The 23,937-nt window shown below is 34.4% G+C and overlaps 1 protein-coding gene across 1 annotated transcript in view; it reads right to left on the bottom strand.

The window, feature by feature from the left end:
• Nucleotides 1-1,987: 1,987 nt before the first annotated feature.
• The window catches only part of OLA1 (Obg like ATPase 1), a 167,921-nt gene continuing 145,971 nt past the window's right edge, over nucleotides 1,988-23,937 (bottom strand). Inside the window, exons 8-11 of the mRNA XM_060152621.1 lie at nucleotides 8,765-8,905; nucleotides 7,978-8,074; nucleotides 5,804-5,926; nucleotides 1,988-2,503 (exon numbers count right to left, since the gene is read on the bottom strand). Coding sequence (XP_060008604.1) covers nucleotides 2,402-2,503; nucleotides 5,804-5,926; nucleotides 7,978-8,074; nucleotides 8,765-8,905 — 463 coding nt within the window. The 3' untranslated portion in view covers nucleotides 1,988-2,401. The remainder of the gene's footprint in view (nucleotides 2,504-5,803; nucleotides 5,927-7,977; nucleotides 8,075-8,764; nucleotides 8,906-23,937) is intronic.

Below are 23,937 nucleotides of genomic sequence, written 5' to 3'. Positions count from 1 at the left end.
AGAGATAAACATCAATCTGGATTTTGATGCAGGAAAACTGATTAATCACGAGTTAGAAAATTTACTCTCCAAATGGGGCTGGCAGATTATAAGTGAACAGAAGCTTCACACAAATATGTTAACGATAAAAGCATTTGTGCTTTTTGGGGGGTTCTGACCTGAGCCATGCCCAAAGTGAAGTTATGAAGGTAATATGATAAAACTAAACTAAAATGCTATCACGGACTTTTTTCAAATCAAATTTCTCTTAACTAAAAATCTGATTAAGATGGATCTACAGCTAGGTGAAAAAATGTTCACTTATTATCCTAAAAATACATTAACTATCACTAATATTAAAGGAGGGAAAACATGAAGAAATAGGCATATACCCAGTTATCTATATGCAAAAGTTCTTGGAATTCTCAACTTTTGTTGATATACAAATTTGTATACATATATAGAATGTTACAGAACTTCTAACCAAATTAAACATCTTTAGCATTTAATTTCAGCCCCTAATGAAGGCAGTTACCTCAAAACTAATTCCTTTCTCTTATTAATGGTTCTGTTCTACAATATGCAATTATCACATTAGAAATTAGAGAAAGTAAAATTACACAATCTTAAAGGATTTTTAATGAGATTCCAAACTTCTTTAAGAAGTCTATGCAATTTACTTTGGAAAGGACTCAAAAGCAAGAGATTGGCTTTTTTCTTATACTGCTGACACCCCTAACAAGCCACTAATCTCTACATTCCTCCAGTATAGAAATATAACAGGAATTTTCACTGCAAACTTGGTTAACTGCACCTGTACCTGAGTTTCATTTATGTTTTACTCAGTTCTTAAAAAATAAAAATAAAAAAACAACTTTTCACTTCATTTTATTCTTATTTCCCTGCTGAAGTTTACTAATTTTTATGTTAGCAAAAGAATATCACTATTTGATTCTCAAAAACAACATACTCACTAAAGAGCTTCTAAACTGTATTCATTACTCAATTGAATCCTCTTTAAACAACCTTTCCTCTGTATAGCAAATTGCCTTTAAAATCATTTCTTTTCTTGCTTTTTGTGCTACATTAAGTAACTTTCAATGTTAAATTTATGTGTGTGTGTTTTAAAACTTCCTTATCTTTAGTGTAACAAAGTAACACAGTAGAGAGGCAAGGGCTGGCCTAGGTGGGAGTCTGCACTCCACTGCAATGGTCTTCTGATCACAGAGGAGCACAAAAGGGCCATGGATGGGGACAAGGGCAGTCTTGCAGGAGTGTGAAATGGGAGAGAATGGGAGGGCTCAGGGAGGAGGAAACTCTAAGACTGTCATCATAAAAGAAGGCGGCTAAGCGGCAAATGATCTCCAGATAACTATTTTATCATTATTTTCTTTCAGAACTTTCTGCTACAATTTTAGAAAGTGCTTAACTTATACATACGAAAATTTCAACTGGTCTTAACATATTTTAATAGCAAGTATTTAAGAAGTTTTGTAATTTTCAAGCTCTAACCTTTTTAGTAATGAACTTTTTACACTCACTACTGAATTGAAACAAAAATATAACCCGCCAGATATGAAAGGGTTAGTTTTCACAATAATTTCATAATTTCAAAGGAATGATTAAAAATGAACATTCTATTCAGTATGGTCAGAACAACAGCAACAACAACAAAAATCCTTTAATTTTTGAAGCAGAATTTTTTTCCAGCATTATTTTCTTTTTGGTCACAGTCACCTATGTTATATCCTCTGTAATATCATTACCATCATCTTTTTATAAATGTCCATCTACAAATTAATTAACTTTCTTGAGACAAATCCCTGGTATACTATTCTTCTGATTCCTATGAAAGACCCACTTTTAAGATACAATTGCAGCTGCCCCACAAGCTAGTTGCTGTGTCATACACACGCCTTAAAATTCTGTAATCAGCCACCGCCAGGTGCCGTATCGCATTCAGCACACCACAGTCAGTCAATACAGACATCCCCAAACACACCAAGGCTGGTTTTGTCAAATGTTTTATTGAGTGTAGACATCTGGAGTACTGTAAAACATGCATTATCTGTAGATTCAAAACGGAGCAAGCCACATTGTCCTCACTGTCAAATGTGTCAGGCTTGGCACACATGATGGAGATTAATGAAGTATCATGAGAGTAATATGGTTCCTGAAAAGCTTCTACAATTTGGAGTAGGGTCTTAATCACGTGAAAAGCAAAGCTGTTCACATTTAGTGAACTTGCACTTCACTGGAGGTACACAGTATTTTAATTTTAAAACAAATAAAAATAATTCTGTTTGTAGAAGATTCCCATCCCCCCAACTTTATTTGCCCTTTCAGTTTTCAGAAATTTTAATTAAAAAAAAAAGTATATGCCTTTTGGAAGTTGTACGTTTATCTGAGTGATGGCTAAAATTTATTTCTTCTTCGGTTGCTGAGGTGTATTAAATTTGAAGAAGATAATATCTCCATCTTCAACAATATAATTTCTGCCTTGTTGTCTGTACTTTCCAGCAGCCTGTAAACAGGAAACACAGAGGAAATGAGTTTTTTTACAATTAAATATATAAGGTAAATGGTAGGAACACACACAAAAAGCATTATACTTCTTGGGTCATATTAAAGGAAAAAAAAAAAAGAAATACAGGAAGGCACACAAGTTCAAGACTAGACTTGGAGAGGAGCAAAGTACTCCTGATTTGGGCAGCACTAGATTTTCCATACATACATAATCATAATGTATTCTCCACTAAGTTGTTGGTACATAAATGTAATTATACCAATATCATTAAGTTTCATTACATGGTGTTTATGGTACATTTCTGATGTGTCTGCAAACATCCGGCAAGTCACTGTAACAAACAGATCAAACCAGGCAGGAAAAAAGATTATATAACTAGGTTAAAGCTGCTTTATTTGCTTAAAGAAATTCTTTGGTGATACTGGTGATGCCAAAAAGACAGCTTGCTACAAAGAAAACCATTATCAATTGTCATGTACAGATTTTAAATTATTTCTTTGTAGTTTTTAATTTGATCTTGACAATGACAATACATAGTGGTGTATACTAGAATTGAACACAAAGAAGTTTACTGACTAATGGCCCTAGTTATAAGCAGACTCTAATAGGTTGGAACTGCAAAGACAGATATACTTTCCACTTGTAAATTAGTCAGCAAAGCAACTGATTCCACCCGCTGGCATGTAGATCAAGACAGCAATCCTCCGGTAATTCTAACATAAACAAGCGGCAGTTACAGAGACCCAGGTTCACCCCGTGCACAGCACACACACTTCATCCTCAGCACAACAGGCTCTTCAACATCTACATATTCTCACTTAACACTGCACACAACCAACCCAGTCCCACATGACCCCACACTGACCACTCAACATTGAGGACTTGATGATCTTTTGGAAAAAATTCTCAAAAGTATTTTACTTCTGTTGGAATTTACTGAGAACATGAAACCTTTGCCCAACAGATTAGTACTTCCCTTCGAAGATATTGATAAGAATGTTCAAAGTTAAATGCAATTATACTAATTAGAAACAAGACTAAGAAAGATCATACATCTGAGGTTAAAATCAACAAACCAGGTCATAGAGCCCTAGTAAGCATATTTCAATTATCTAGACCACATATAAAAAAACACCTAGTAATAAGTGTTTTTAAAAATGAAGCTAATTTTTAAAAAGCCAGTATACCCTAACATTCTAAAAGGCATACACACACACACATGATTTTTGTAAAGCTGTGATGTATGGAAGGCCATATGCTACTTGTTTTGAGAATCTAAAGTCCAATGTTATAAAACTATATAGACAACTTAAATCAAATACATATTGACATGACATATTAATGTAAGTTTATATACTTTGTTATCACTCAAGTTTACTACTAATTAAAGGTGACAGTGTTCCTTTAAATTCTCTAGAGACCATTTAATCCATTTCCACTGCTATCAGAAACACTGGTTGAAAAAAAAAATCAATACCCATTTGTGAATCTTGAGTATGTATTAAACAAGACACGTCTAACCAGTTCATTTGCACTTGAAAGCAGCCATCTGTAGAAGCCAGCTTTGCCTAAGCAGATATGATTGCTAATAATGTGATATCCCTGTAGACTACAAAGCCCACACAGAGCTATTCAGTATATAGTTCACAACACTGGCATTAAATTAGTTATGCTGTACTGGTGTTCGAAATACATATACATACATACACATATACACAATCTTGCTCTCAAACCTAAAATCTACTTGATAATGTGCAAGTAAGTATTTGTTGAATAAAAGAAATTCATAAATGCTTCATTTTATTTGGAGTTCAAATTTCGAAATGTTAGTTTTGGAGATTAAAAACCACATAAAATACATCATGGTATTCTAAGCTGAAAAGCCAGAGGTCAATCTTTTCCAATTTATTGTATAAAAGCTCCCAGTTAGTGTTAAGCATTTCTACAAGTAGGCAATATTATTTTATTGTATATTAAAAAATTTCCCTGTATTGTTAAAGGAAGTATTCACAATTTATATATCTTCAAGTTTATTACAACACAGCATCTATTAAGGGTTGGTAAAACAGGCTTATCCCCTGAGAGTATAAAAAAGAAGCAGCTGATTTCTGAATTCTAGTAATAGAAAAATATCCTTATTTTAATCATCTTTATGAAAAAAATATATGCCAGCATCATGTAGCACGTTGAAAAATAATCTGAGATTTTTCAAGTCTAATTAGTATTCTTGACAAAGTCCAATCTTAATACACTATATTTGCATATTTATCTATCGACACAGATGACACTATTGGAAAGTTAATGACTTTGTTTAGTTGTAAATTGTAACTTCTTTCATTCCTTTTTAAAAAACAAAATAGCTCTCATTCCACATTGAACCAATTATACCAAGATTTTCCCCTTCTCTTCCTGGGGTTCCAACAATTCTATTATAGTCCTGCTGTTCAGTATGATCTTTCCAATGATAACAGTGAGAATAAACTAAACTTGAAATAAACTTTTTTGCATTCCTTTGAAATTATGAAATAGTAAACACAAGAGACCTCTTTAAATTCTTTAACGTTTTCTACAGTAGTCTTCAAATAACAAATTAAGTTAATGATAAAGAAACCTTTTTACAACGTTAGTTTAATCCCTTGACCTATCTATTTATTGATGAGAGATGACATACCCCCTGGACTTTGCTAAGTAAACCTAATAAAGTCAAACAAAATCAAGTCTGCAACAGAATTTACATTAAAAGAAATCATTTATTACTCATGTATAACACAGCTTCACTATTAGTGGATGCAAATCAAATTATACTTAATTAGCTAAAATAAAGCACAATTTTGGACCTGCCCTCTAGTGTTGAGAAAGCAAATCAAGTTCCCAAAGATCTTTAAAAAAAAACGTACAACCATGAAGTTCAGCAAGAACAGGTTTTATTTAACTAAATTTATATTGCTTTCTTTGAATTAATGTTAAACATATACATACTACTTCTATTTCACGTATCAAATATAATAAGTATAATTTTTCATTGGTCATCAGTGAACAAATTCTTTGAAATTATTTATAACTACTTAAAGCTAGCTTTAAAAATTTTTTTTGTTTTAGAAAAACACCACAAAATTACTGACAATTTACACATTTAAAAAATTGTCTAAAAAGCATGTAAACATCTACAGCTCTTCAGTCAGTTGATAGTAAAACTAATGCTGACACACAGTTTAAAAGACAGTTATTCATTTTAATCCTGAGTATCTTCATATTAGCAAAAATTATAAAGTGTGAAACTAGAAAATAATTCCTTACCTTGACCGCATTTTCAGAACCTTCCTCTTTAAAATCTTCGTATTTCATTACTTCAGCCATAATGAATCCTTTTTCAAAATCTGTGTGAATCTTTCCTGCAGCTTGAGGAGCCTTCGTCCCTTTCTTTGAATAGAAAGACCAGAGAAAACTAATTGCATTTAAGATGACTGACTGAAAGCGTAGAGTTTCTTTTCTCTGATCTGCTGTTGGACTCAACTTAAACTTAGTTTAATATCAGTTAAGATGTCAGATATACAATTAGAACATTTTCAACACTGGGCACTATCTGTGCAGCAGATTTAGCACAGACAGATCAGTAGATATTAAAGAAGTGTAGCTTTGTTTTTCCTAATAGTCATCCACGGATTTATCGATTTAGATGCAGTGGTCTGGTTTCGGCGTAGGTTGCATTTCGATTTTCTATTCTTCACAGTGGAAAAAAGTAAGGATTTTAAATAGCTTTCAAGTTGAATTATCAAAGGTTTCAAAAAGATAAAAAGCCTTGAAAATTTCAGCTCATCTAAAGAACATATAAAAATCAATATATAAAGGGATATTTTTAAGATATTTCCAACAAATCATACAATATATGTTCAGCAAATAATTTTAAAATCCTCATAAAATTTTAATAGAATTTTGAACTCTTTACATAATACACCCTGCCTCTAACCATCATAAAGGAAAATTCAAGTTGATACAGGAAGAGAAATGTCTTATAATTACCCCATATGTTAAATTACAAGGACGTACATTCCAGACACACACAACCATGGAAAGAAATTTGAGAAATAATGGGTGACCTAAAGGCTGCTTAATAAAGCATGTTAAAGTGGTAAGGAGTCTGACACTATAAAGCACAGTTTTTACAATAAAAGATGTATTGGGTTAATATGGCTACTCACTGATGCTTACCTGACTAAATATCTTAGCACATTAAATCATGGATACTTACAATCAGTCTTAAAATAAACCAGCTTTCATATTTTCAAGCCCAGAATATGTTATCTTTCCTGCCGTACATACTTAAGTTTGGAAGTTTTAAGGCTTTAAAATATATAGTAAAAATAAACCCTGGCAATTTGTTTACCAACCTGGATTTGCTTTGACATTATTTTGTAAGTCTATATAAAAGGACCTTAGTTTTAAGTCAATCAAACATTTTTTTTTACAAAGGAAAGAGGAGATCAAAGAAAAGTGAATCTCACATTCACAAAACGCATTTAACATTATGTTCAACTGACTCCATGTTCCTATCCATCTTAAATCAAAATAGATGTAACAATAAATTAAGGTAGTCAGTGAAAACAGAAATCAAAGCAGCCCTAAAATTTATCATGTAGCATACATTAAAAAAGCATAATAAAAGAATGAGTAAGACACTGAGTATTTCTAAAAGTTCTGACATTATTTTTATATTCTGTAACACAATTTCGGATGACATATATTTCAAAATATTTTTCAACAGTAACTACCATATTACAATATATTTTCATTTAAAAGCAAGCCATTACAGTTCAGTTTCTATTGTCCTCTGGGAATAAATTAGTCATTCTTTCTGGTGGTAATCAGTTATACATCAATATTTAAAATACATATCACATTATTAAAGAAGATTGAATATAAAACACTGCAAAAATAAACACTACTTTTATGAATTCAAATTTAAAAAGCCATGAATTATTACACATTGAGTTTAGCTCTTTGAGCCCAACTGTGTATCTATGAAGAGCATAATGATGTCATATTGCTTTTATTGCTGAAAATGTAATCCGAGCAAAGCAAAGGAGGAAAGAACCACCCGCAACCCAAACAAACTTAGCGAATACAAAATGAAAAGCAACATCAATTTCACTGCAGACAAACCCAGTCACACAGATTAAGCAAGCACAATACTGGTGTGTCTTATCTCTGACCACAGGAGGAGGGTAGACAGATTCTACAGGATGAAGAAATTCAGACTATGTAATAGGCAGAATCAATTGTTACCTGCCTCAATCAATGCCGCTCCACTTTCACTGTTCAGCAGCTCACAAATAATTAAAGTTATCCTGGACAAAAACCTCATCTGTAATGACTAGCTAACCGCCACCATGACAAACTTCAAAGTCAGTGATATCAATCTGAATTCAATAGTGTGGAACTGGATATAGCTGATGAATAAGTATGAATCTTACCCTGATGGTCCATGCACGCACTTCATCTGGGCCTGCAGTGAAAAAGTATTCTAGTTGGAGTGCTGCAAACCCAGCCTTAATGATCTTTGGCAAAGCGCTGAAATAAAATGTAACAAATTCACTCAACATATAAGTTGATTGTGCCAGAGATCAGTACAAAGCTAAAATTATTCATTTCAAGCAGAAAATGTTAGAGATATTAGTAAATGACCATTCATCTTTTATAATACACTTGAAGAAGTCAGAAAGCACATAACTATTCCTAAAAAATTCCTTCTAAAATTGGTTTTAATTGTACTAGTCTGAACATATCATTTTGAATCGTTTATTATAAAAAAAAAGAAAAATTTGATCTACCCATTCTATGATTATTTTCCTCCAATATCAATTATTTCCAGGACGTGGGTCATGAAAGCAAAATTATTTGATTGAAATCCAATGTTTAAACAATATATTACTGTTACTCAGAAAAAATTAAGGCAACTGATTCACCCTTTCCCCTCCCCCACTGAACATGACGAAAGAGTTTTGGCGATCATTCCTTCTCAAAAAAATACATAACTAATACCTATGTTATAATTAAAACACTGTACGGAGATGACAGATGACAGTTAAAAACTTAATTTAAAATAAATCTTTTCACTCTGTCTCATGGTAAAGAAAGGAGAAGATTCCCTCTTTATAATGGTAATTACTCTGTCATTTATTATTCTATCAGCGCAAGCAATTAAATTACTGCAAGGAAATAGTTGATAATAAAGTGTAGGGAAAATGAATGCTAATTAACCTTTGTGTCATGTTCGCTTCCAGATACTTCTGTCTCTCCTCAGCACTCAATTCTTGCAACTTGAGTTCCAAGGCCCCACTAAAAGGAATGACCAAGGCACCTGGGTCATACTTGTCCACCCACTCTTTAATTTTTATCAACCTGTAGACAAAAAAGGGCACAACATTATCTTGTAGTGCATGCATGACTGTACCACATTCATTATTATCAAGTAGCACATACATATTCATAAGAATTGCACAGTTTTATGATGCCATCTTTTTGTGTATAGCTTTTCAAGGTCAAGGCATTAACAGGCAGCAATTGCTTCAGGTATACGCCATAATATTTTACTGTAATCTAGTTTTACTTTAACACATTATCTATAGGAACTAATACAAATATTTTAAAACTTTTTACAGTTACACTAAATTTGCTCAGCATTAACAACTGTGACCTTGAAAACCTCAATGTTATGATTTATTATTCTCCTTACTTTACAAAGTATATTTTTAAAAAGCAAAAACACAAAGTTCTGTATTTATAGGAATCACACCTAAAAGTGTCAGCTAATTTCGAAGAGCTCTGACAAATACAGAATTTGTTCCACCCAGATATCTATATGCCTGGTTCAGTTCCTTCTTGGACTAACAAGACTTTACAGTTGTCACTGGTTTTGAGGGAGATTTTTGCTAATTAAAAGAAAAAAAAAAAGTCCGGAAATATAGATTTACAAAAACCTAGTTGATTGTGTACACATTGTTCTTATGAATCTCACTTTTGTAGGATCATAAATAATAGAACTACAGAGGAAATAAAGTACTTTAATAGCAAAAGGGTTTGGAAAGCCAAATCAGTTAGGAAATTGATATCGAGTGTTACCTGAAAAGACATTATTGAGTGATCTGTTCCAAAATGTGGAGTATTTTAGCCAAGTGGTAGTTAGAACATAAATGACATAAGTGTAGTGAGTATATTAACCAGGTTCTGATCCTACCACTTTTCTAGCTTTTTATTCCTGGGCAGGTTACTAAACCTTTCTAAGCCTCAGTTTCCTCACCTATGGAGATAATAACAGTACATATTATGATGTAGGTAAAGAACCTAGAAAAGTAAAGCGAGGCATATAGTAAACAAATATTAACAGCAGTTAGTATTGTTAATTTTTATTCTCAGATAATCACAGCATATGTGCCTATGATTCTGGAATAGAGCTTAGTATAGAACTGGATATGGATTTCATAGTTCAATATATATCATAGTCTCATATAGTTCCACTTGTCTCCCATATTTAGACCAAGGTTTTAATAACTATCATGGTAAAAAAAGTGAGGAAGTTATCCATAAATAAACAATGCAAATGTCACTACAGTGGATAAGAAACACAAGAACTAAACCACAAATTCATCAACACTCACCCATCAAAGAAAATGGCAGGGATGAGAGTTATTAGAAAATTAAGAATATGGTCTACTGAGTAGAATGGGATAAAGGAATGAAAAATTCACACAATAGTTCATACATGTTTGTTATACAAGGCTAACCTACAATTTACTTATTTAATATTTATCAGTGGTTTTTGATCTTCATAATATTTTTTTTCCTCTTTTGGTCACATCCTAAAAATAACGAACCAATCCCTAAAAATGTATTTTGGAATAAAGTATGTGTCCTTTAAAATAGGGAATCCAAACCAGCTATTTTCTTATCTAAAATTATGAAGGAAAGGTTAAAGAAAAAAGTAAAAATTTAAATTGATACTTCTTCCTATAATAACATTATGAGATTCTAACTTAGTTTATAGACTTACAGTATTCAAACAAAACTGTATATTAAAATTTACCATCAATGGTTTAGTAACATACATTTATTATACAAGTCAAAATCAAATATGTAATTTAAAAAAAGGAAAATCACACACCAAATATAGATTTAATAAAGTAAAATAAAACAAGCCCATGTAAAAGGATAACATATATATAAAATACACATTTTGTTTCATAAATATGGTCAACATAACTAATAAAACTAGAACTGTTATGAGACAACAAGATAAGAAATAATTACTTTGGCTGAAACATCAATTCAGAATAACAATAGTTTTACCCTGTCATTTTAACAGCCTTTCCTGCAGATTCCTCAGAGGGATTATTTGCATTCCTCAGGTGTTCTATTGTACAATTCAGATGAATAAAGACTTACAAATCATTCCTCTACCGCCAATGTGAGACTTTGATCTGGTGAATACACCATTGTACCTTAACTATAATTGGCAAAAAACCTGACAGTGTAGAGCATCACAAGCTTAATAACAAAGGAGAATATCTCAAAGTGTTGACAGATGATCTTCATAATGCAGAAGCAGAGCTGGTACATTTTAGCAATAAATGAGCACTGAGGTCTAAAGGTCTCTAAAGTGACTGACATCAGACCTGCTATAGCCTCACTAAAAGAAAAAGGTACCGTAGCACTCTCCGTAAAGTGAGTTAGGTCTTTGCCTGCAAGCTTCACTTTTGTGACTTTCACTGTCATAGAAAACACAGGGAAGATGAAAAGTGAGTTAGGTTCTTTGGCTGTCTGCTTTACTTTTGTTACTTTTACTATCAAACAAAAGCGAGAAATGTCCCAAAGTGATTTTTAATTACATATTTGAAATAAGCCTTGAGTAATTAAAAATACGACTTGATTTCAAGATTATAGACTGAAATACATATAATATATCTGTTAGGTCTCATGGTTACAAAAGTGTGATAATGAGGCCAAGATCACAAGTTTGAACCCCATTGGGACCAGTTACCTTTTGCAGAAAGATGTCTATTCTATTGCTACAAACCATACCCCAAACTATAGTAGTCATCTAAAAAATGTGAGCTATTGGCACATGAGGGATATGGAAAATCAAAGTTGAGCTCAGTACCACTACTAGAAAAACAATTTCAAGTACATTCTGTCAAAGTGACTGAACAGTAATCTCCATACACAAATGTTAGCAAATGTCTAAAGAAAACTATCCAACTGTTAGTAACCAAAATAATAATGATATTGTCATAGAATATCAAATTATATGAGGGGAGAAGAAACAGTAAAGACAGTACACTCCTAAAGAGTTAAACTGTAAAGACTTTCAGAGCATTCGTTTTATAAATTTATATAAATAGATTATTGCACAAAGCCAGAGATTACTAATAAGGAGCCAGAGCCACACTGATTTCCCCAAAGTCTTATGAGTGACAAATGGAAAGAGGAACTGCCATTAGTTGTATTTTTCTTCCTAGTAATGATTCCACAGCAAGGAGACTAAGCAGGGACAATCAGTTTTCAGGCTAAAGGGTTATGCTTTGAGACACACTGGCAGGTTATGATCTGTTAGTGTCTTTGGACAAATGAGATCTTTAATATTAAACTAGCATTAGATTTCTAAAAGATTATGTCTCAAATATACCTTTGGTCTTATAACCTGACCTTCTTATCCAATCTTGAAATTCCAGATTCCATAATTTGATTTTCCTAGGGTTAATTTACATGGTTTATATTTCTCTTCCAGGTACAAATTTTATCTAAAAATTGTATTTGTTTCTCTTTCAAATCTACCTGTTCTTTTGGGGTAACATTTTACACTTGTTTAATGAATTCTTATTCTCTTTCACGATTTCTAAAAGATTAACTTAAAAGTTCCTTTCAGACTGCTCTAATTATTTCTAATTTCTTGTGTATAACTCTGTCCCCACCGCCCCATCATATGCCATCTGCTTATGACCTCTCAAAACCGTTGGCTCCTGTGTATGTGCTGTGTTGTTCTTGGATGTGTGGTCATTTGGCAGGAGCCATTTTGTTCCAAGAGAATCTGTGGTCAACTGCTGGGTTGCTGACGTAGTTTTGTGGTTGTTTCTTCCAGGGGAAGACCTGTGGAAGGTCTTGGGCTCCAGATCACTTTGACAGAGTTTCTGCACTAGGTTATTGGTAATGCAAATTGACCTGCTTCTTCTTATAGTACAGTCCCAGTCTCTAGTTTCCTGAGAATAACAGTTTCTTCCCTTTTCCAGAAGGGGTGGGAGCTGGGGGGGTGCAATTTTCTAGTATCTGATCATGGAAAGGACAGCTCTTTCTAGGCTTTATGAGTGAGCCTTGTTCCAGCACCTGCAGCCTGGGCCTGTGCTCTGAGTCTTATTCCTATATGGAAACTAAGGCCTCTAAGCCATGAGCTCAGTTTTCCCTGAGGGCCATACACTGTTGAGTACACTTTCGACTATCACTGAGTTTCCTCTTAGTTTCTGGCACCTAGAGAATCCTTTTTCTTGCTTTCAAGCCCTGCCGCGTTCTAAAAATATCACATCATCATCAATACTATCTTTCCTGGTTATTTCCTCTGGTGTTTCTATATATTAGAAACAAGAAGGGAGCGCCCTATATTGGTTCAGTCTACCCTCTTAACTGGAAGCTCTCCATACTAGAGTTAAATCCTCCATTTTATTGTGTCCTAATACAACAGCTTTCAAACTTTTTTTGACCATCACCCACAAGAAGAAATAGATTTTATACCTGATTCAAACATACGGTGCACATACACACATTATTTTCATATACATATCCAAACTGAGACTGGTTTCACAAAACAATACTTACCTTTATAATGGGAATCTCAATGGTATGATGATATCTCAATGGTATGATATTCTGCATAAAACTAAATTCCTGAAACTTAAACTCCTGAAATAGTTTTCTCTAATATACTTTAATAAGAATTTTAATTTATTCTTTTCTACACTTCATGCCCATCCAGCCATTCAACTATCCCCAGCTACTCAAATTCTGATTTTCTAAAAATCCTTTAAAGATGGCTCAATTTGGCTCTAAAGCCAAGTTATATTACCATTTATGCTATCTTTGTTGAACATCAGAACTCTCTCAAATCTGCTTATTCTACTTTCCAGCATCAAAGTAGATTTAAAATCTTTAAAATTGTTACATATGGTAATATCAGGTCCTTATACACACCTTGTATGGTTTCCTGTGTGAATCTAGGTCTTAACTTTAAAAAAAAAAATCAGTGATATCTTGCTTTTGACTGAATATAAATGCTGGCAAGAGCCATATGTCAGTACTCAGAAAATGAGCCAACTTATACGTCAGAGGATCCAGGGCTGGTTCGTGCAGTGACTTAACATGATTCAGTCAATGTTATTAAAGACATGACCTTTACTAAGCCAGTTCCACTCATGTTGTTCAAGGTATAGATATACCAAAAATCCAGGGGGCACTGATAAACACTAGTCTCCTCCCTTGCAGGTTTACTCCCATTTCTATTAAAACCGCTCAAAGTCCCAAATAGTGACTTTAAGATATTACATTTTTCTTTTCCATTTTCCAAACGTGATCACTGTAAATTAATGTCAATTTGCAGTGTTCTAAAAGAAAAAAAAAGAGTAAGGCTTATGGAAGGTAAGGCTATCTTCTTAAAGATGACATAAACATTATGTATTAATCCAGTTATTTTACAAATGGCAATAAATACTAGAAACCTGCACTAAAATTAATACCACAGGGCTTCCCTGGTGGCACAGTAGTTAAGAATCCACCTGCCAATGCAGGGGACACGGGTTCGATCCCTGGTCTGGGAAGATCCCACATGCCGCGGAGCAACTAAGCCCGTGTGCCACAACTACTGAGCCTGTGCTCTAGAGCCCTTGAGCCACAACTACTGAGCCTGTGTGCTGCAACTGCTGAATCCTGTGCACCTAGAGCTTGTACTCTGCAACAAGAGAAGCCACTGCAATGAGAAGCCCACGCACAGCAAAGAAGGGTAGCCCCCTCTCACCGCAACTAGAGAAATCCCACACGCAGGAACGAAGACCCAAAACAGCCAAAAAAATAAATCAATAAAATAAATAAATTCTAAAAAATAATCATAATAAATAAATAAATTTATATTAAAAATTATCTTGCAATGAATAAACAGGAGAAAACATCAGGGTGAGTCCTAATTACTTTGTGTAAATAACAGAAATCCCATTCACCAGCTGGCAACTTGTCCGAGAGTGGGCATGTGAACTAGTTCTGGTCAATAGGGCATGAGAGGAAGCCTGCTAGGGGCTTCAGGAAGATTCTGAAAGGCTCCTTTGGCTCTTAAAAAGGGAAAAGAAGAGTGTCTCTGCTGGACACTATGTCTGGATCTTACCTCTAGAATTCCAGCAGCCATACTTTGACCAAAAGAATGGATGTAGGGAAAGATGAGAAAAACCCTTGGTCTTGAAACTGTCACAGGAACACTGAATTAACCAAACCTGAAGACAAACTGCCTTGGGTTTAACTATTACATGTTGGGATTGTCTTTGTTATTTGTAGCTAAAAGCATCTTGATACTGATAATGACCACATTTGGGGGTTATCTTCATTTAAGTATATGATAGCAGCTCCTCTTAACTGGTCTAAATTCAATGTATTCTTTAAGAAACTAGCTCCCGTAGAGCTTTCCCCGAGCTTCCACACAGACAGATGTTATTACCACACTCCATCCTACACTATAAATTGCCTATTTTTTGGTTATCTCCTCCCACTATAATAAAAACTTCTTGAGGTCAGGGATTTGTCTTTGTTCCCTGATATATCTACAGAACTCTCCTAGCACAGCGCTGGTATATAATGGATGCAAAGTGCTTTGACTAATAACTAGCTGAAGGACTACGGGCAGTTAAGTTCTCTTAGCTTTAGTTTACCCACCTGCAAACTGCTGAGTAGTTTTCAAATCGTTCCGGGTTCCCTATAGGAGCTCCCAAGGTGCTAGGAGGAGAAATGGTGGAGACAGCAAGAGGGGAAGAATAGGGAGGTTCTCGACCCTCCACTTTTGCATTTTAACCAGAGCTGCGTCATTCTTTATATGCTGGATTTTTGCATCAGATTTCATCAGAAGAAATAGTTCTGTTGTTTTTAACAACTCTGAAGTGCAATGATTAAATGATCCTTTTAAGGTGGAAAATTCTACCATTTTATGGCATATGCCAGAAATTGAACAAATACAAGTGCTGAAATCTTTAGGCACTTCAGATTTCTGCTTAAATGTTACTTTCCACCACCTTAAAAAAGAAGCCTTTCCTTTTCCATTTCCTGTCACTCTCTATTCCCGCACCCTGACTTATTTCTTCATCACACATGATATACTATGTTCTTTTTTTACAAATTACTTAATTAATTAGGCCATACCTTGCAGCATGCAGGATCTTAATTGCCCGACCAGGGATCGAACCCACGCCCCGCTGCAGTGGAAATGCGCAATCTTAACCACTGGACCGCCAGGGAAGTCCCATATGTTCTTAAAGTTTATTATCTTCCACCCATTATTGGTAAACCCACTTACTCAGTTATTAGGGAAAGGAACTTTTTGAATACTTTGTTCATTGCAATATTTCCAGAACCGCTTATGACAGTACCTGGCACAAGCATATGCTCAATAAATGTTGGGTGGATCAATAAATAGGAAAGCTGAAAGTTAATCTAAAAGATTAGGTAATGAACACTCAGAAGTAAGTATGTACTTCCTAGCTATCTGTCTCTTCTGCCAGAGTCAACCTTTAGAAATTAGTAAGCTATAGTTGACCTAACCATTGGAGGTATGCACATTTACTAGAATGGTGAAGTGAAAAATTATACCAACATTAGGTGAAGTACACCTAATTCAGGTAAGGCTATACAAAGAAAAAAATCATAGTATTATACGTGGGATTATTTTCATTCCCAAGGTAAAATCTGTGGCTTGAACTACTGTAATTCAAGTCAGAACCATCAAGGTTCTCTGAGAATGTACCAAAACGAGCACCTTAAACTTTAAAATGTTCCCTGAATCTCAGGCTTCTTACCTCTTGCAAGGCTACCAGGTTAGGATTTGCATTCACGTACTAAGTGGTCCCAAGCAGGGTACATTTTTTGATACTTTAGGGCAGTGCTTCTCAAAATATAGTTTCTAGACCACCTGTGAATCTAAGGACTCTACGAGAAAACCTAGATTTATGATCGCTAGAAGTGGGATTTGCACCTAACCCTTACAACACTCTGTATTTTGATGTCTGAGAGCCACTATTTGTGAATCTCTGCCATTTCTTTGCAATTTGATATTCTAATCTTAAATGTTACACATAGAAATATTCTGTAACAATAGTTGTCATGAGGTATAAATCAATATTTGTAGCTTGAGATTATGAAACTCCGTTAGCTACAAGAAAACTTCCCAACTATATTATGATCCTATAGATGAGATTTAACTACTTCTGGCCATGGTGCCCCAGGATAAACTATCTTTTCTTCCACTTCTGTGCAAAGGTTGAGTCAATCTATAATCAAAACATAAATTTACAGGGAGAGCCGCAAATCTTGATTTAACTATCACAGACACAAATTTTTTAATGTAGATGGTATCAGAAATGGGACTTCCATACCCAGACTACTTATGAAGAAAATCAAAAAGACTATCTTTGACAGATTGGGAAAGATAGAGAAGATCCTTGGAATAAGAGAACGTGTGTATACATGGGGGGAGAGAGAGAGAGCGCATGTGTGACAACACATGTCATCGTGGTAGTGTGCCAAAGAAATACAGTATCATAAAGGTGATGAAAACTTCAGCATCCAGTCTTTTTGAGACTGGTCTAAATTTATGAAGGGCTTATAGATGATAAATAAAACTAAACTGAGATAGGAATATATTTAACAAAAGAAGTATACTTGTATCAAAAACTATAAAGCATCATTGATAGAAATTAAATATCAAAGCAAATGGAAAGACATACGTGTTCATGGATTAGAAGACCTAACATTGTTAATAATTCATCTACAGAGTCAATGCAATCTATCAAAATTCCAGCTGCCTTTTGTGCAGAAATTGACATGCCCATCCTAAAATTCATATGAAAAATGAAAGAACCCACAATAGCCAAAACAATCTTGAAAAAGAACAAAATTAAAGGTCTCACCCTTCCATATTTCAAAACTTACTATAAAACTAGAGTAATCCAGACAATGTGGCACTGGCAAAAGACTAGACAAGACTAGACATACAGACCAATGCAATAGACTTGAGAGTTCAGAAATACACCCATACGGCTAGATCAACTGATTTTTTTTAAATTTTGTAATTGTGGTTAAAAATAACACAAAATTTACCATCTTAACCATTTTTAAGTGTACCACTCAGTGGTGTTGACTATATTCACTGTTCTATAACAGATCTCCAGAACTTTTTTATCTTACAAAACAGAAATTTTATATCCACTGTTTTCTACCACCCCACCCACTCCACCCCACCTCCAGCCCCTATAAACCATCACTGTGCTTTGTTTTTATGAGTGTGCCTACTTTAGACACCTCTTATAAGTAGCATCATACAGTTTTTGTCTTTTTTTGGATTGGCTTATTTTACTTCACAATGTCCTCAAGTTTCATCCATGTTATAGCAGATGACAGGATTTCCTTCTTTTTTTAAAGGCCGAATAATGTTCCATTGGAGGTATATACCACATTTTGTTTATCCATTCATTCTGTGATGGACATTTCTTTGGAGAAATGTTTATTCAAGTTCTCTGCCCATTTTTTTAATTGTGTTATTTGGGTTTTTTGTTGTTGAGTTTATGATATGGTCAACTGATTTTTGACAAGGGTACCAACACAATTCAATGGGGAAATAACAGTTAACAAATGGGGCTTAGACAAGTGAATATCCACAAACAAAAGTTAAAATGGACCAAAGACCTAAATGTAAGAGTTAAAACTATAAAACTCTTAGAAGAAAGCAGGTGGAAATCTTCATGACCTTGGATTAGGCAATAGTCTGTTAGATATGACACCCAAAGCACAAACAACGAAAGAAAACACAAACTTTTCAAAATTAAAAATTTTGTGCACTAAAAGACACTGTCAAGACAGTGAAATGACAATCCATAGAATGGGGGGAAAAATGTTTGGAAATCATACATCTGATAAGAGCCAAGTAGAGAGACTACATTAAAAAATTAAATAACAGACATGCAACAAGGATTTACTGTATAGTATAGGGAACTATATTAAATATCTTATAATAACCTACAATGGAAAATAATCTGAAAAAATATATATGTAACTAAATTACTTTGCTGTATACCTAAAACTAACACAAGATTGTAAATCAACTACACTTCAATAAAAAACATCACACAATAATAATTAAAACTTAAAACTCAATAAAAAAAGGCAGAAACCCAATTTTAAATGGGCAAAGGATTTGAACAGACATTTTTCCCAAGGAGATATACAAATGGCCAACACTTAACATGTTCAGTATCACTAATCATCAGAGAAATACGAATCAAAACCACAATGAAATAGCACTCGACACCCACTAGGATGGGTAAAATTAAAAAGATGGACAGTAAGTGGTATATCCATACAATGGAAAGCAATTCAGTCATAAAAAGAAATGACGTACTGATACATGCTACAACATAGATGAACCCTGAAAAACATTATACTAGGTAAAAGAAGCCACACACAAAAGGCTACATATTGTATGATTCAATTTATATGAAATATCCTCAACAGGCAAATCCAAAGAGACAGGAAGTAGATTAGTGGTTGCCAGGGGCTAGGTGGGGGAGGTAATGGAGAGGGACAGCTAATGGACAAAGGGTTTCTTTCTGGGGTGATGAAAATGTTTTGGATCTAGTGGTGATGGTGGCACATTGTGGATATACTAAAACCTACTTTAAAAGGGAAAATTTTGTGTATATTAATTATCCGAAAAATAAAAAACCCAAAGCTGAACTGAGAATATAAAGATAAAAAACAGGGCTTCCCTGGTGGCGCAGTGGTTCAGAGTCCGCCTGCCGATGCAGGGGACACAGGTTCGTGCCCCGGTCCGGGAAGATCCCACATGCCTCAGAGTGGAAAGGCCCGTGAGCCATGGCCGCTGAGCCTGCGCGTCCAGAGCCTGTGCTCCGCAACGGGAGAGGCCACGGCAGTGAGAGACCCGCGTACCAAAAAAAAAAAAAAAAAAAAAAGATAAAAAACAAAAGTGCGAATATTCTGCACATTATGATCCTATAATGTCTAACCTTCCTGCAGAGATAGAAAGGATCAACAGAAAAAGCAGAGATTTTGGAGTAAAGCAAGTACTAATTCAAATGCCAGCTTAATCACATACCAGCTATAAGGTTCTGGGAAAGCCATTTAAGCTTCCTGAATCTCAGTTGAATCATCAATAACACAAATAATATATCCTCACAGGTTGATGTATTAAAGTGCCTAGAACAAAGGAGGTCTTCAAAGGTTAGCCCCCAAACTTAGCTGTCTCCTATCAGTGAGTGGGGTCATTCTCAACAGTTACTGTAGAATTAAAGTAACTGGAAAGAATGAAAGCACAATGATTGCAAATATATGTAGTAAATAACTACGTGTACTAATAAGCATTATATTAAACCTTGGGCAAGCAACTTTGAAAAAGGGGGTGTAAGGGATGGGGGAGGAAAAACAGACAAATGCATAGTTTAAAAACAGCATGATAAGCATTGTGATAGGGGAAGTAATGTGCCACAGGCATGACAAAGAGGAGGGGATGCATAATCTCAATAAAGGAAGAATTTGGCCCCATTAAAATCAAGAATTTTTAGAAAAAGAAACCAATACATTTAGTGGTCTTTTCAGTTATATAACTTTTTTAAAAAAATAGGAAAAGCAGAAAAGGAAAGGGGCTTTTGTTCATGACAGAGCTGGGATTTTGTGGGCCAGTAACAAAGTAAGAAACACCCAAGGGAAAGATAAGTATGGGTATGTATGTCAGAATCAATCTGCACAGACCTCCCTACCCATATGGATTCTTCTTCCTGAAGTTGTTCTTAATTCAGCCTCTGGAGGGTGCTTCCATATTCTAACAAAGAAGTCCATCCCCTCATGATCCCGTTTATCCAAATCCTCTATTTACCATGTGGGATACATGTGAATTTCATAAAGGAGCAACTCAGAAGGATACAAACCCAAGGCAAATAGTCATTGTAAAAAAAGGAAAGTCACTCTTTCTGTATCTTTGGAGAACAATGATTTGGGGACAGTGGAGAAGCAAGAAGCACTAAAAAAGAGAAGAGCTCTCAATGCAAACTTCAGTAGCTGCAAATAGATACATGCACCTATTCTTATTAACAGACATTTTCACAGATGCTAAATGGAACCATGTTAGATGAGAAATGAAATGCCTTTTCCCTGTCAGTGGTAAGTAATCTGTGGCAAAACTTCCAGCTGCTTCTGAAAGAAGACTTATTCTCTGTTATAGGAATATTTATTTTGACATAATTTGGTATGCATAGTCTTATACAAAGTGCCAATTTGCTTAGTGGAATATTTTTATACAAGAAAAGGGATAACTAGGAAATGTGGGAGTAGAATCACAGCTAGCAAAATTTGTAGTTGGTTTCATAGCTTGTAGTTTGTCCTAGCAAGTAATAATAGGTCAGAGTCCATTATTTTACTGAAAAGACACTGTATGCAAAATGAACTTTTGTAAATAAAATACAAAAGTTAATTTATTTTAATGAAAGGAATCCTATAATTAAAGGATTCCCACACATAATCCCTTTGCAAAGGGAGGCAGTATAGAATATGATTACAGAGTACTGCAGCCAGAGAGAGGAAGTATCCTAGCCGTGTCATGGAACCTTTCTAAGGTCTCAGTTTTCTCATCAACAAATGGAGATAATAATAGCATCTACATCAGAGCGTTGCTGTAAAGATTAAATAAGAAAGTTCATGTAATATGCTTAGCATAGTATCTGACACAAGGTAAGTGCTCAACATTTATTATTTATAAAGTGAAGAACGGCTTTGCCTTTTTTGAATACCTCAACGTTCAGAACAAAATTTCTTAAACAGGAGTGTGCTGTATATTTATCTGTGATCTGGCTATTAATCAAATTTATCTGAGAAGGCAGGTCTAAACACTAACCACTTCAAACTTTATTTAAAGGGATGGCTTTTCTTTCTTACTTTCTCCTTAAACTGTCCTGTCTGCTGTATAGGAAAACGGCAAGTTTTGCTACTCATTAAAATCACTGCTGAGTGATACTCTGGCAGTTTCTAAGAAGGGCAAAAAATTACCTAGGGTTGCAAATATATAAAAAATAGATTTGAAGTGAACCAGTAGGAAGTATATTTGACTTTGCTATAATTTCTAAACCAATATGAATCAAAGGAGTCAGTCTAGGAACCACTTGTTACTTGCCTCTGAGTGTGAAAAGCAGCTTCACTTCCTGTTCCCTGGCCATACTGGGAGACACAAAATTAATAAAACCTTTATTCCTTTGTTCCCATTCTTAGTTCAAAGGTTTCTCTCTACTGCCTTTACACATTGCCTGCTACACTTATCTACTGTTTTAAATAAATTCACTTGAAAAGAAATTGCCAAAAGTAATTTTATTAATGACATATTACAGTTAAAGTATATTCTTGAGTGGTTTCTCTTACTTTACAATAAAATTTCTGCTCTTAGAATACATCAAAATAATAATTATAAGTGAGAAATTAAATGCTATGCAACTGACTTAAGCCCATGTTTAATTCTGTTCCTAGTGGAGATACATCTTTTCTCTAATAATTAGTCTAACAGTTATTAAAGGTACCCTATCTTTACATGGTAATCAAAGAAATAAAAATTAAAATAATATACCACTTTTTATCTGTCAAATTAGTAAAGATTAAAGCAAGAATAACACCCAGTGTTGGCTGGGGTTAAGGAAAAATGTACTTTCTTGGATGGCTACAAGGTTGTTCATTGTAGTTTACTCACCAGAAAAAAAAAAGTCAAATAACCTCAATAGAAAACACTGGGGGATCTGGATAATCGAAAAGGGTTAATATCTAAATTATATAAAGGAATCATACAACTCAATATCAAAAACTAAACAATCTGATTTTAAAATGGGCAGATAACCTGAATAGACACTTCTCCAAAGAAAAAATACAAAAGACTAATAGACACCTGAAATGATGTCCAATATCACTAATCATCAGGGAAATGCAAATCAAAACCACGATGACGTATCACCTCATATCTATCAGAATGGTTATCATCAGAAAGACAACAAATAACAAGTGTTAGTGAGGATGTAGAGAAAAGGGAATACTTGTGCACTGTTGGTGGGAAGGTAGATTGGTGTAGCCACTACGGAAAAAGTATGAAGGTTTCTCAAAAAATTAAAAATAGAACTACCCTATGATCCAGTAATTCTGCTTCTAGGTATTTACCTGAAGAAAACAAAAACACTAATTAGAAAAGATATATGCACCCCTATGTTCACTGTAGCATTATTTACAATAGCCAAGATATGGAAGTAACCTGTGTCCATTGATAGATGAATGGATAAAGAACACACACGTGTGCATGTGTGCTCACACACGCGTGCACGCACACACACGCACAATGGAATGCTACTCAGTCATTAAAAATGAAATCTTGCCATTTGTGACAGGACGGATGGACCTAGAAGGTATTATTCTAAGTGAAATAAGCCAGTCAGAGAAAGACAAATTCCTATGATCTCACTTATATGTGGAATCTAAAAAACAAAACAAAATGAAAACAGACTCACAGGGAACAAACTGGTGGTTACTGGAGGTTGGGTAAAATAGGTCAAAGGGATTAAGAGGTACAAACTTCCAGTTATAAAATACATAAGTCATGGGGATGTAATGTACAACATTGGGAATATTTAATAATACTATAATAATTTTATACGGTGACAAACAGTTACTAGACTTATGGTGACCATCTCATAATGTATTTGACTGCCAAGTCACTATGCTGTACAGTGAAACTAACATAATATTGTATGTCACTATAGTTTGCTTTAAGAAATAAAATATAGCACATCAATACAATAGCATATCATACAGTAATTAGAAAAACTATTATAAAATATGTGCAAAAACATTCATGGTGTGTTAAGACTATTTACTCACACAAGAGGTATTTATTTAATATTTACTAGGTGCTAGCAAAGTGCTGGGTTGGTAGGAATAAATGAGATAAACATTGTCATCGTCTTCACAGAGCTTATCACGTCAGCCTGTTATCTCTTTAGGTATTTTAATGTATATTTGGATACACCTGATAGGGAACAAGAAGCCATTGCTGGCTTTTTAAAAAATTATTTTTTTGTTGCAGTATAATTAACAAAAAATAAAACATA

This window comes from Lagenorhynchus albirostris, chromosome 6 (assembly GCF_949774975.1).
Source record: "Lagenorhynchus albirostris chromosome 6, mLagAlb1.1, whole genome shotgun sequence".
Classification (NCBI taxonomy): Eukaryota; Metazoa; Chordata; class Mammalia; order Artiodactyla; family Delphinidae; genus Lagenorhynchus; species Lagenorhynchus albirostris.
Note: the sequence above shows the minus strand (reverse complement) of the source record. Positions and strands in the feature narration are given on the sequence as shown.